Source organism: Cebidichthys violaceus, unplaced genomic scaffold (genome assembly GCF_023349555.1).
Source record: "Cebidichthys violaceus isolate CVI_PGR_0920_01 unplaced genomic scaffold, fCebVio1.0.p SCAF_19, whole genome shotgun sequence".
Taxonomy (NCBI): Eukaryota; Metazoa; Chordata; class Actinopteri; order Perciformes; family Stichaeidae; genus Cebidichthys; species Cebidichthys violaceus.
In genome coordinates this window covers 4,435,411-4,448,982 of record NW_027176361.1, presented here as the reverse complement: position 1 = coordinate 4,448,982, position 13,572 = coordinate 4,435,411, and the positions used below count along the sequence as shown (strand labels likewise).

Below are 13,572 nucleotides of genomic sequence, written 5' to 3'. Positions count from 1 at the left end.
TCAGCCACGGCTGTGAGATTCTGTTCAACGGCTGTCACTCCGACGGTTTTTTTACAACTCACAACACAAGCAGCAAGATGGGAGGCGAAATGAGGGGTGAGATGACATTTCAAGACGATTTAAAATAAAATAAAAAAGCCTCTTCATGTAGTCCATTATGCTTGAACTTTTAAAAAGCGGGAATACGTCTGTCAATTTAGCTTTGTCAAAAAGGACAATGCTTTTAGAATATGTCACCCACTTAAAAATGGAATAGCTTGGTGAAAATAAAAAGTAAAATGTATATTTTGTGAACATGCTTATTATCTTATAGTTGTTTTTTTTATTGAAATCATACTTTTTCAAGAAGCACAAATTAACCATCTGAAGAAAATGGTACACAAAAGGTGTTGAAGAGGAGGAAATCTCAAGTCTAACTATATATTTTTTGTGTTTTCCGATTGATAATTCAAAAGGGTGAAAAACATCTGGAGAAACCGTTCAAAGCATGACGTATTCAAGACTCTTCCGTCGGTTTACCTGATGCCATTCTGCTCAATTTGTGTCTCTCATTCTTCTCCCAGTCTGCTCCTTTCACTTCTTGGCAGTCGGCCATCATCTCCATTCACTCTCCACCTCAGAGACTGTTGTTTTCTCCGTTCAGTCCACGGAAACACATCAACATGCCAACTGCCTCCACAGCAAAGATAATCAAAAATCAAATATTGAAATGCCTCTGAGGTTTCAGCTACGCTGTACTTGTAAAAACCCCATGGGAGAGCTACTCATTCCTATTACTGTCACCATGATGATTATATTTTCACCCCTGTCAGTTTATCCGTTGTCAGCAGGATATCTCAGAAAATATGAGCATATTTTTGTGACATTTGATGGACAGATAGGCCTGGGATAAAAAAAACAAAAAACACATGAAATCATGACAAAGTGTTTTCATCCAAAACATGGAGACTTGATTTAATAAGATTGTTAGTATATTGAGAGATGAATAATCGTAAAATGCAGAATAGTTCTCCTTTATTTTGAGTGGCTTCTAGTAACACCTACACTTTTTCACCCACACTTCTGGCCCTCGAGACGTCTTAGCTCAGTTCAGCCTTCTTTCACCCGGTGGCCAGGTTGACTAAGAGACACTTCTTTTGCACTCTGGTCTGCAGTTAACTCATCGGCTGGGGGAAAAAAAGGGATTTTAGCCAAATGATATACGGCAGGAAATGAAATTAATAGACTCAAAGGAACCGGTTCCCAAGTACAGCATGTGCTGTCAGGAGTGTGCAAGGTGTGTATGGTTCAGATGCAAAAAAAAAAGAAGCCTGTTGTCCGTTTTCAATTAACAGTTTTTTGGTGACTGAAGAATTTTCCTCAATGGTTGAGCTATAGGGCAGCAGCGAGATGAGAATATGTAATAGAAGCTGTGTTGACACTTCAACTCTACTCATAATATACGCTCCCATGAATTTTAAGAAAAGTCTGACAGCAAAATCAAAGTATAAAGATCAATTTTAGCTGCAGACAAAATGGGAACAATTGAATTTTAAGTCTTTTCTTGAACTTTCCGACATTATTATACGTGGGGGTCGCTCTCCGAGTCTCCTTGAAGAGGAGTGTGCTTTGCGAATGTTTGCAATCAAAAAGAAGTCGATTTATACTCGATCACTGCGGCGTGGACCTGCTGGCGAGCAAAAATGAATGCTTCGCTTACTATTTCGCAACACACCCGCATCGGTTCTAGTGTTGTGATTAGTTTTTCCTTGCCGATGTAGTTATTGGTTTGTGGAGCTTCCAAGTTGTGTCTGCTCCCATTTAGCCACAGAATGTTGCTTTTCTTTCGTATACCCAAATGAGCTTTAATCTATTTCAGTCTTCTCAGTCCTGAAACAGAACCCCACCAATGCAGACCTTTTTGGTGCCGATGTCATGATTACATCACTGTGTTAGCTGGAGGCAAAACAAAGGAAAGACTGGAGGCAAACATGAATCACCTCAGAGTAGTGGGCTAAAGTTAATTACACATAGATCTTGCTGTGTTGTTGGGGGCCGAAACCGTAGGAGTATGGCTCCAGCATACCTTTGAGATGACAGAACTATGATTTGAGGCTCTAGCGAGCTGCGATATTGTCGAAGCGCTTCACAGATGGAGAGAAAATGTTGCTAATAGTTTAGCTGAGCGTTCTGCTAGCTAGCATCACGGCTGCTACGCAGCAGCGGTGAGCTCGCCGCTCACACAGAAAGCTAAACCATTAGAGAGATTCAGAGAAAGTGTTGCTAATGGTTTAGCCTTCTGCTAACCGTTGCTGCAGTCGTGAGCCTTTGGCTGCGGTTAGCAGAGGCTAAAATATTAGCAACATTTTCTCTCCATCTCTGAAACGCTTCGCCGATATTGAGATATCTGACTGACTTTTTTGGGTTCATTTCCAGCTGCTGTCAATGCTGGAATAGCAACATTTTCTGCAGGATAGTTAAAAGGCATCCAAAGATGTATACGCCCTCAATTTCTCTTTACCATGATGCTTAATTTTGCTATCAGGTGTGTAGGGGTCGACTAATCTGGGTCCACTGATGTTAATTTTCTCAAAGAACACCCCGAGAGTCAGCCATTGTTAAAAAAAAAAAAAAAATGCCAGACATTATTAGCTCACTTACGAGTATTAGCACTCTTAGACCATAACATAAACATGTATGAATTTTGAAAATAGGCATAGTTCCCCTTTAAGAATGCTGTTCCTAAAGCTCTTCTAAAAAACCCAAATGTGCTTTTATGTAAAGGGCATTGCCAGCCATAGAGTCAGGCATCTTCTGCCATGAAAAATGCATCTCCCTGAGTAGTTTTATTAAAAAAGGTCTGCTCCCTCCTCTGCTGGAGCCTCATTATAGCCACCTCAAGTCATGTGATCGCATTGCTGTAGGCTACCTCATGTCTTTGACCGGCTCTTAACCTTAACTTGCTGTGGTTGAGCTGCAATGCCTGAAACACCGCACTGTAATTACCCCGGTGTGTCAGAGCTTGACAGATTTTCTCGAAGGCATGCATGTGAAATTTCCTCTCGGCTCTCATCATTGGCGACCTCAATCAACTCTATTAGATTCATGAAGTGAAAATTGACCTCTTATCAAAAGCAGGCAGACTATTGAAATAAGCAAAGTAAAACATAGCATTAAGAGATCTAACATTAAAGTCTCAGATCCCTGCGATCTGTCTGTGCCTGTTTTGTTAAACTCAGTTTTATATGCATTTCATATCACTGCAGAAATGTTATATTTGGCCATGGATTTGCTGCTTAACTCTGCAATTTCCTTGAGCATCTTTAAAGCTGTATTCATCAAACATTCTTAGAGATTTACTACATGTTCCTGATAAAAAATGCCTGCAGTAGAAAGCTTAAGATATATTTATGTTGGCACCGCATCTATTTTTACGGTTGTTGTTTTCTTTTTCCCCGAGTCTTCCGGTTGGTGGGGTTTTTCCGCCTTTTTTCCCGCCTGAATTCATGCCCTTTCTTCCTCGGCATCTTGGGCGTAATCCCAAAGTCTAATAGTCTAACATTCAATAAATAAAAAAAAAAAAAAAAAAAGGTTTCTCCTGCACTTGACCCGCCACGGGCAAATGCCTTCCAAGGGCATTAGAAAGCTTCTTAGTAGAAGCTGCTTCGGCTCTTGCGTAACCAACGCCGCCCCCACTACTATATAGTTTAGTGGAAGAGAGGGAGAAAGAGTGGGGGAGAGGGAACATAATCAGAGAGAGGAGCAGCGAAGACAAAGGAGAAGTTGGCATGCGAGAAGACACAAGGAAACTGTGAAGCAGTTCCAGCCAAAGCCAGTCCCACAGGAGTCCTCATCTAAAATCCCCCGTCCAGATATTTAACGTAATTCATGTGTCCTTGCCTATTTAGGATATACCCTCCTCGACTGTTTCTCCCCTTTCCTCCTTCATCCATACTCCAGTGAAGCGCAGCCGGTGGTGGGGAAAATGCAATCAGTGTATCCCCCCCTACTTACATGCACACAGGTAATAGATGTTTTCATTTAGCTTTTAATTACCTTGCATCCTTCCAATCACCCGCTGAAACCCAGTAGAAACCCGATCACAATCGGGGGGGCGCTCATCTCATTTTATCCCCCCCCCCTCATCCGCTCAGTCAACACACGGCCGACTGCAGTCTCCCACACATGTGCGTTGGAAGTTGGAAGTAGATTAGTGACACTGATACGCAATGACTGATGTGCCGAGCAATGAGTTTTCCACATCAGTGAGGGATGCTTATCATGTGTGTGTGTGTGTGAGTGGGAGAGTTGTTTTCCTAAGTAAAAGCCTTTGGTGGTTCAGATAATAGAAAGGGGGCTTGTAACTATCAGCCTTGTTATAAAGTTTTTTACCCCACATCCATTTATCTCTCTCATAGAAGGACTTTTAAAACAATTGGTCTGTCTACAGAAAATAAATCTCCCAAAACTTCAACAACCAACGAATCTTTTTAAGTCATTAATTAGGCAAGAAATCCCAAACATTCTCTGGTTCTAGCCTCTCAAATGTGAAAACGGGTGCCTTCTCTCTGTTTTACATCATCTGAATAAATATTTAGAATGGAAATAATTACAAATTGAATATCTTTGGGCCTCGTTAGACTTAACGATCATAGAAAAAGGTAGAAATTTATTAATAAAAATAGAATATATGATCCAGGACCCCCTTAAAGCGGTTGCAACCATAGACTGTATATAAGAAGTGGTCTGGACGTCACCCATTGGTTTGTGGACTGCCATTATGAAGCCTCAGCGATTTCGCAATCGCCATCTTGGAATACAGTCGTCGCCATGTTATTTTTTTAGTAACCGATGAACGGAAATTACTATATTTGGATGGCGGTGGATTGACAGCTACTCTGGTAGCGGCAGTCAATCACAATAAGCCCGCCCTAAAGCATACTCTGCTTTATGGTCCATTTGACTCTAATTGGACCATAATTTACAAAATGAACATCACGCTGTATTGAAGAAGACTTGAAACTAGCAATTGAGACCATAAACTCATGTTCACAATGTTTACTGAGGGAACAAATCAAGTGAGAAGTAGAGTCATTTTCTCATAGACTTCTATACAATCTGACTTCTTTTTGCTAAAAGAGGAGTCAGTAGAGAGAATGCATTTTAAGACACTTCCGCATCTTCTTCACTCAGCAGAACCGGAGGTTGTCGCCTGGTTGACACACAATTCTGAACAGAAATCAAATAAATATGCACTTTCTAGTATTTGCTTGTCGTCTGTAATGGAAGTTTAATCACGCTATCGTCGATAAACGTATCCATAGCTTTGGTTTAAGGCGTTACAGGCAAAAAGGTTGGTTGCTACTGGAATAATTGCTAATGAAGATATGTGTTAGTTGCAGCCGGAGGCAGCTAGTTGAAAGCTGTCTCCTTCCACAGCAACACAGCTGCTCACAGATGCACAACAACCGTCAAGCAGATGAGCCGAGGTGCAGCTCCAGCACTCCTGCTGCTCCGCCAATAATGGGAGAGGACAATATCTCCCCGACTGTCAAGTCCCACACTCTCAGTTTCAGTGCCATCCCGGTTATGCGGGGCTGCCAGTCACTGCTGTTCTCTGCCACACTGCGGATGTGTCAGTCATTGTGCCAGGCTGAACTCATTTGAGCTAGCTAGTCTGGTGAGCAGCAGAGCATGAAGGAACAGGGCTGCAGAATAACTTTGGCTCCACCTCATCTCCCCCCTCCTTGCTACTTTTTACTCCACAAACACCGCCACCAGGGAGTGCTAGCAGAATCGATGAGAAGAAGAGAAGACTAATGCCACGATGCACATTATTTATTTTAAAAAAAAGGACTGAAAACCAGAGCCTATAATGCATCTTATTGTAAGCCACATGTCAGTCCCCTATCACTGTCAGCGCCCCAGGAGGCTGCAGCAGCGTGATGCGTTTCCTCACCTTTCTCCGTGGTTTTACAGTTGGAAATGTCTGAGCTGCCAAACCGTGTGACAAAATGTGTTAAGGGAGCCCCCCCCCCCATCTCTGTGGCATCATGTGTATGTGTGTCACTCCTCCCTGCTGGCCTCAGATGCTCAGAGTGGTGTGTGCACGCATGTGTGTGTAAGTCAGTAAAAGAAACGGTAATCCCATTTGAGCTTTTGTTTCATTATACTATAGTAAAACCCAAAACTTGGCATCATATTTCTTCTCAAATTCCCTTAAATGCAGCGCTTCTCTGCTTCACTGTTTTTGTTCTTTTTCCTTTTAGCGTTGACGATGGTAGTTGGGCTATTTCAAATTTTACCTCGTCTATAGTAAGAATAGCAAGAAAAGCTTTTCTATTTAGAAAAGGAGAAATATTCTGCAAGAATGACTACATTGAATTGGTCCAGTAACTCTTGGCCCATGTTTATGTGTCGTCAGGTGGTGGACCTGTACTGGGGCGCGGACCCAGAGGAGTGGGACAGTCCGGAGCTGCAGCGGCTCAGGATGAAACTCCTGGAGGAATGTCTTAAGACCTCAGCGGGACCATGTTTTGTTGTAAGTATTGCAGCAGCTACACACAGGTTTCAGTTTGAAATGTAATGGGTTTTATTTAACTGTGGGGATTTTATCACATCGCTGTGCATCCGGAAAATCCTCTAAAATCAGTGTGTCCCTCTCCATCTCATTACACGGCTCTGATATGGCATTAAAGCCGGATTGTTCCCAGGCTGTTTGCTTTTGAAGATCTAATAGCTGTGTGGAACTACCTTGTAAAAGTGAAATCAAATTGCACGGGCGCAATTCAAAAAATGACGCTTGAACATCAGCAGCTTTTGAAGTCCCTTCTTCTGTCTCTATTCTGTCGACAGTGGATAAATATACGATGGAGAATCCTGCTTTATCTCGCTTTTCAACACGTGCAGTTTTTTGATAAAAGTTGATTGAGCACCTAATGGTGACAAAAAAAAAAAACTAAAATCAGCAGCAATATTGAAACAACTTCACAAAACATGAATAAAACGAGAAGAAAGTATCTTATCTTGGGCAGGCTTATTGGAAATACTGAAAGTCCATGCAAAGCTAAAATTACATTTGTATGAATGAGTTATGTGAAGACCTGTGCAAGGGGGGGAGAGAGAGTGGCATGACGGATAATTACGGCTGACATTTGAGGGATCTTTTTCATATAATTTTAGGCTGCGTAAAAAAAAAAATTTAAAAAAAAGAGTCGGGCACAAAGAAAGAAAAGGACGAAGATAGGAGGGAAGAGGGGGGAAAAAGACGTGAGGAGGAATTGATGGTGAATTATTCAAATGGGACAGATCAGTTTCTAGAGGTTGAAATTGAGGTGAGAGATCACAGGGAGATATAATGCATTATGGGTAGGGACAGGAGCCCAGTTCTCCAGGGAACCTAATCTCTTTCCCCAGTCTGAGTCTGGTGTTTTCTTCTTCTTCCACCCTGCATGCACTGCTCCGTCCTTCCTCTCTCATTCACAAGTTGTTTTGTCTTTCTCGCTCTCACACAAACACACTTTTCACTGCAAAACACATGCAGCTTAATGAGTCATTCTAGCTCATTTCCAGGACTTAAAAAACATGTTTTTTTCCCTATTTGACATGAAACAAAGTGCATTCAAAGCTGACATTCAGCATCAAGGCTCCAAACTCATCAGTCCTCGCGAGCGAACAACCTCAGCGGAGTATGTGGACACTACTAAGTGCAGTATTGCAACATTAGCTCCAGAAACGGCTATTATACGGACGTTGAGTGAAGCTTACTTTGTGAAAACTAGTATTTTTCCACTATATAAATAACATCATAACACACTCCACACAACAGAGATTGTACCAAAAATTACCAGCCAAGCAAAGCTATTACATCACCCACAGCCGGCAGAAAAGTAATGAAAAGGAGCCCAACTTCTGATATCACCAAGCACACAAAACAACGGAGCCAATGGTCACATGTGTCAGCGCGCGCAGGAAATGTAGGAACTTACCTTGGTGAAGTTGGGCAGTTAGTTGCAGTTCCACGAAGCGACATCAAAACATTGGATGATCCCACATTTGGCTTGAAATCGGAGTCTCCTCTGCGCCCGGAGCAGATATAGCAAACCGTCAGGGTACACCGGTAGCAGCATGGAGCAGTGTGGTGCAAGAAGACAGTTATTCTCTCTAAAAGCCACGTGATCAAAGCGGTAACAGTCAGGCTTCCTTATGAAATGCTGCAGTAGTAACAGCAAGTGTTCGCAGCAGAGTTGGCAAGTGATCAGTGTGGCAGCACCTGGAAAAAAAAGGTAGCTTGAATAGGCCGCCCTCTACCCAAAGGGTGCGTTAGATATACGTACCAGCAGCTAGAGTATGTCATGTGAGTGTGGGCGGCATACACTGAACTACAACAGGTTGCAGTGACATAAAATTAAAATGAATGTATTCTTAAATATTGGCGTTATATATTTTCTCTCCATCTACTGCACGTCCACGCTTTTTCTCTCCCAGAGGTGCCTTAATAGTGCAACAATATTGGAGAATTTCTTACAAATATTGCTTGAGTACTTTGAAAATTGACCCCTGCGCTTTGACAAGTTGTTTGCTGATGATGTTGGCAGTCTAGAAGATTTGCCTTGAGTACTTTTTTTTTTTTGTCCTTGTGTGCTCATGTGAAATTTGATGTCATGGTCTCTAAAGCTCATTGAGGCACTGTGTGCGATATTAGGGCTGTACAATGTGAGCTCAATCAGGCTAAACTGCAGTGAAACTACCAGGTCCGAGTTGAAAAGAAGTGACGCACTCTCCGCTTTTGTGCCGCCGGCTCGGTGTTTACTGCGGTGTTGTACGCGCCGCGCTGATTTCATTCATTCCCCGTCGGCCTCGCCGCCCTCCGTCCCTGCTGCAATTTCACCATCTTAACCCGGACTGACCCCCGAGCAATACCACACAAGCAGGAACTCAGGTACACACACACACACACACACACACACACACACACACACAGCTCTTTGTTCAAGTCTCCCTCTGATCCGTCTTTCTTCCTCTCTCCCGCTTTCAAAACACACACACACCCACACGGTGCGCACACAAACAGAGCATCTTGACCCGAGGCATTCTCTCTGTCATGAGATTGAGAATCGGTTGGGTTGTGACTCTCGGTGATACAGACCCCTTTACACCCCGCACACACGAGAGAGAGAGCGAGAGAGAGAGAGAGAGAGAGAGAGAGAGAGACACAAACACATGCGTCTGCGGCGCACGTCCTCCCCATCTGGCTGGTTAAATCTTTAATGGCGCGTTTCACTCGTCCGCCTCGGTGGTGAATGAAGGGTTTTATGCAGAGGAGGCCACATTAGCTCCACAGAATGAAGTCCCATTCAGACTTGTCAGAGACAGCTGCCTTTAGTCCCTGCGGCCCGGCTCCCGGTTTCCAGGACCGGGGAGCTCCGAGCGGCAGCCTCGGGTTCTTTGATCAGGGACTTGGATCCCCGTTTATGACAGTTCTGGGTTGTCTGGGCCGTCTCCGGAGAACCATTGTTTATTTTTACGAGGTGGTAGACCTAGATGTGTGTGTGTGTGTGTGTGTGTGTGTGTGTGTGTGTGTGTGTGTGTGTGTGTGTGTGTGTGTGTGTATATATATATATATATATATATATATATACATATATATATATATATACATATATATATATGTGAGGACAGGGAAAACATCAGCAGAATTTAGGGTTCTGTTATTCCTGCGAAAAACATACAGTAGATCTCAAACCGTGCGTGTAAGACAGCGAGCACTGCTCAGGCGTCGCTCTCTTCTGTGCTCTCCGTTTCTGTGCTCTCCGTTTTCTCTCGTTTGCTTTCTTGTTCTTTGTTTCAAACTGTTGACATGCAGCCGCTCACAGTTTCTACACATCCACCATCATCAGCACCTTGGCTTCCAAATGCTGCTTCCCAAGCGTCACCCCCAGCTAACACACACACACACACACACACACACACACACACACACACACACACACACACACACACACACACACACAAAATTTTACAATCAGTCACATGGCAGTAAGAGGGGACTTCAAAGAGCAGCTGATCTGGGGGTCTGCAGCCCGCAACAACTGTCACAGAGCCCAGTGCAGGGATCAGAAGGGATGAACAGAAGAAAAGAGGAAGACAACATTTCATCTGTATTGATTGTTGGTGTAAAACAGAGGAGGTGGGGTGCGTTTCTGTTGCAGAAGGACAGTTAAAGAGCGGAGGAGAGTAAAAGGGGAGGATGGGAGCTTGAAGTTGGAATAACAGGCTCCCCAGAAACACTACACAGGAAACAGGACTGACAGGCGTAGTGTAGGTGTGTTTCTTGCTGCCACAGAGGATCTGTGCAACAACAAGAAACCTCTTTATACTCCTTTTGGCGCTCGCATCGCTCCTCGTTCACCTCTATGAATCAGTCAGTGCTGTGCCGTGCTCGAGAATCAAAATACGAGCGTCGATGTCTAGACTAACCTCCACATCTTCTCCCTGTACTGGGAATTCCACGTAAAAGCATCTCATCTCAACCGGATCACTGAGAGTTATGGAGTTAAATGTCACTATTTCAGATGAGAAAAATACATATGTTGTTAATCTCTTTTACATGACGTGGAAAAATGGTCCTTGAGGGAAATTACAACTATATAAAAAAAACAATGAAGTTCTTTTCTTTTAGTGGGCGTGTGTGACCATCAGGATTTACAGTCGTCTTAGTTCATAAGACAGAGCTGTTATATAACCAGCTTTGGATATGTCTCTCTTTATGAACAGGAATCAATTACAGCAAGTGTTTTTCAAAGGGCACGGCTGAACACATGACAGGTGGCAGCGCAGGGTTGTTAGATACACACACACACACACACACACACACACCTGGGTGAGGGGGGCTTTTCTCTAACCTGTCGATGCAATAAAGCTGGTTTCCATGGCGATCACAGGGGTTGGCATGGTGACGGTGTCATTGACCCGGAGATTAAGCATGACAATGAGCCATGACTGTTTTTTTTTTTCTTCTTCTTCTTCATCTTCTTCTTCTTCTTCTTTCCTTTCCGCTCTTCTGCTCTCCAACAGTCTCAAATTCCCTCGTGTAAAAAAACACTAAAACTTGATAAATGCCTCAAGGACGGGTATCGGCAAACAGCGCACAGCCGCTCATCCAGTTCTTCTGCTTTTTTTCTCTCTCCGTTTGCGCCGCCGTGGAGCAGGTTTGCCGCGTGTAAGAGGATAGTAGAGGATACTGTCGCTCTTATGTTCTCTCTGCCTCTCCTCCATTCATTTAACATGACATAAGACCTCTCGTCTTCAGTGGAAGTTGATATTCAAAGCAAACAGTCAGTGCCTAGAATCCAGCAAAGAGAGAAACATGCAGGAATTGAACAAAAGACCGACTTATTGAAATGTGGAAATTGTCTCTGCCTGTGTTCTTGAAAATTGCTCTAATTCAAATATTGTAGTTTGGCAACTCTGAAGCTTTGTTGCAAATCCATACAGCACACTTATTTGAACTTTTCAAGTGTGCTGTTGACAGAAAATTCACAAGTAAAATGGAGGAGCTGCTCACAGCTGCTGAATAAATCAGGCGGTGTGATTTGTGATGGTGAGACAGCTCCTGATCTTGAAAACACGAGGAAGTATTGATTCTTCGGAAAAACATTTTGATGTTATTTTTTTTTTTCTCAATAAATCTTGTGAAATGACAGAAACCATCATCTCTTCATAGCCAATACTTGTTTGACTTCCTACAGCCCCAATCCCATTTGTTCCCACCGAAGATGTAAATCTTTAAGAGCATGGGGTTTCAATTATGTAAAAGCTCCATTCATTTCCTAAAACAGCTGGGTACTGTAGCGGTGGATTAATACACATTTGCTGATCTTGTGAGTATTTACAGCAACAAGACGGTGTGTGTGTGTGTGTGTGTGTGCGTGTGTGTTGGATTGACTAAAAACGGTCCCTGTGTTCATCTAAACATGGCGCCCAGTGCAGTGGTGTGGCTCATTGATTTTTCACCGCCTTTGGACAACAACATAGTTCTACGGCACAAAGGACAGCAGTGGTGACAACGCTAATACTTGGATTTTGTTTTTTTCCTTTGCTGACAATAACAAAAAATATAGAATTTCACCAGCCTTTTTCTTACAGAGAACATATCTCATTGATTTCTTATACTAACTGCAAAAAAACAGTATAAATTAGAGCAAACTGTGTGATATAATATCAGTTTGTAGTATGGTTTTGGCTCACTGCTCTGTGAGTGAGCGTGCATGTCTCTGAAACTTAAATATTTCTCTGTTCGGATCATCGGTTTCTTTTTAGAGCCGTTTCTCCCTCTGCACTGCCAAAGCTTACGCAGCAAATATCGGAACAGTTGACTGTGTGTTTCCTTGATTGATTGACCATGTGAGTGTTTGATTTGTTGATTCATACTGTAGCTGTGTACAATATCTGAGACGCCTCTCCCAACTGGCTCATCAGATAAAGTGCACTTAGCCAGAGTATAAAACCCCCTTCCACGGATGAAAAACCAGAGGAGGGAGGAGGGAGGGAGGCAGAGGAGGGAGGCTAAAAGTGGAATAGCTTTTGGACGCCATCTGCTTTGCTAATTTCACTTTAGCCTTCTATGTTCCTAGCACCTGCGGCTGCTAAAGTGTAATAAGAACTACTACCTCTTGGTCCCCTCTCAAAAGTGAGACATAGGAGACACACACACACACACACACACACACACATAGGAGTGAAGTTCTGCTGTCTGGAGAACACGACATGTTAAAACCACCCGGCAAATATTTGGACATCTTTTACAGTTTGGCCTGGGTAAGTTGGGTGGATGACAGAAGTGACAGTGGAATACATGGAAAAGTGGAGTGCTGTAAATGTGTGTGTGTGTGTGTGTGTGTGTGTGTGTGTGTGTGTGTGTGTGTGTGTGTGTGTGTGTGTGTGTGTGTTAGCACCTTATTTTGTCATGTTGATAGGAAACACCAGTTGGCTTTATCCTAATCTCTTTCTCCACTCATTCATCCTGCTGTCTCACCGCGAGGCAACCTGACACAGACTTTTGTGAGCAACTTGGAGAGTGTCTCTCTCTCTCTCTCTCTCTCTCTCTCTCTCTCTCTCTCTCTCTCTCTCTCTCTCTCTCTCTCTCTCTCTCTCTCTCTCTCTCTCTCTCTCTCTCTCTCTCTCTCTCTCTCTCTCTCTCTCTCACACACACACACACACACACACACACACACACTATATGTCTCTCTCTCAGCATTGCTGTAGTTCAGCCCAGTGCCTGCATCCTCTACTGACACACCACTGCAGCACCATGAGTCATAGAAGGCCCTCTAAAGAAGGTGGATGAGGTCAGCACGGTGGTTCGAGAATCTGTCCCGTCACAGGTCCATACTCAAGCCTTGCCAATATTAGTTTATAATGTACTCGTTGCACTAAGCAAATAATTTACCATCTGCTAAACCTCTCCCTGAAACAGCAACTGCAAGTAGGCCCGTTAGCGTGCCTGGCTAACTAGCTTACTACTAAAAGCAGTAACTTAACTAAAGAGGCTCTATGACAAAGATGACGTATTACTGCTAACGGTTTGAAATG

The 13,572-nt window shown here is 43.3% G+C and overlaps 1 protein-coding gene across 1 annotated transcript in view; it reads left to right on the top strand.

Annotated features, from left to right (window-relative positions):
• Positions 1–13,572, top strand: part of LOC137874582 (NACHT and WD repeat domain-containing protein 2) — a 43,830-nt gene that overhangs the window by 13,816 nt on the left and 16,442 nt on the right. The window contains exon 4 of the mRNA XM_068713343.1: positions 6,404–6,520. Within this exon, the coding sequence (XP_068569444.1) occupies positions 6,404–6,520 (117 nt within the window). The remainder of the gene's footprint in view (positions 1–6,403; positions 6,521–13,572) is intronic.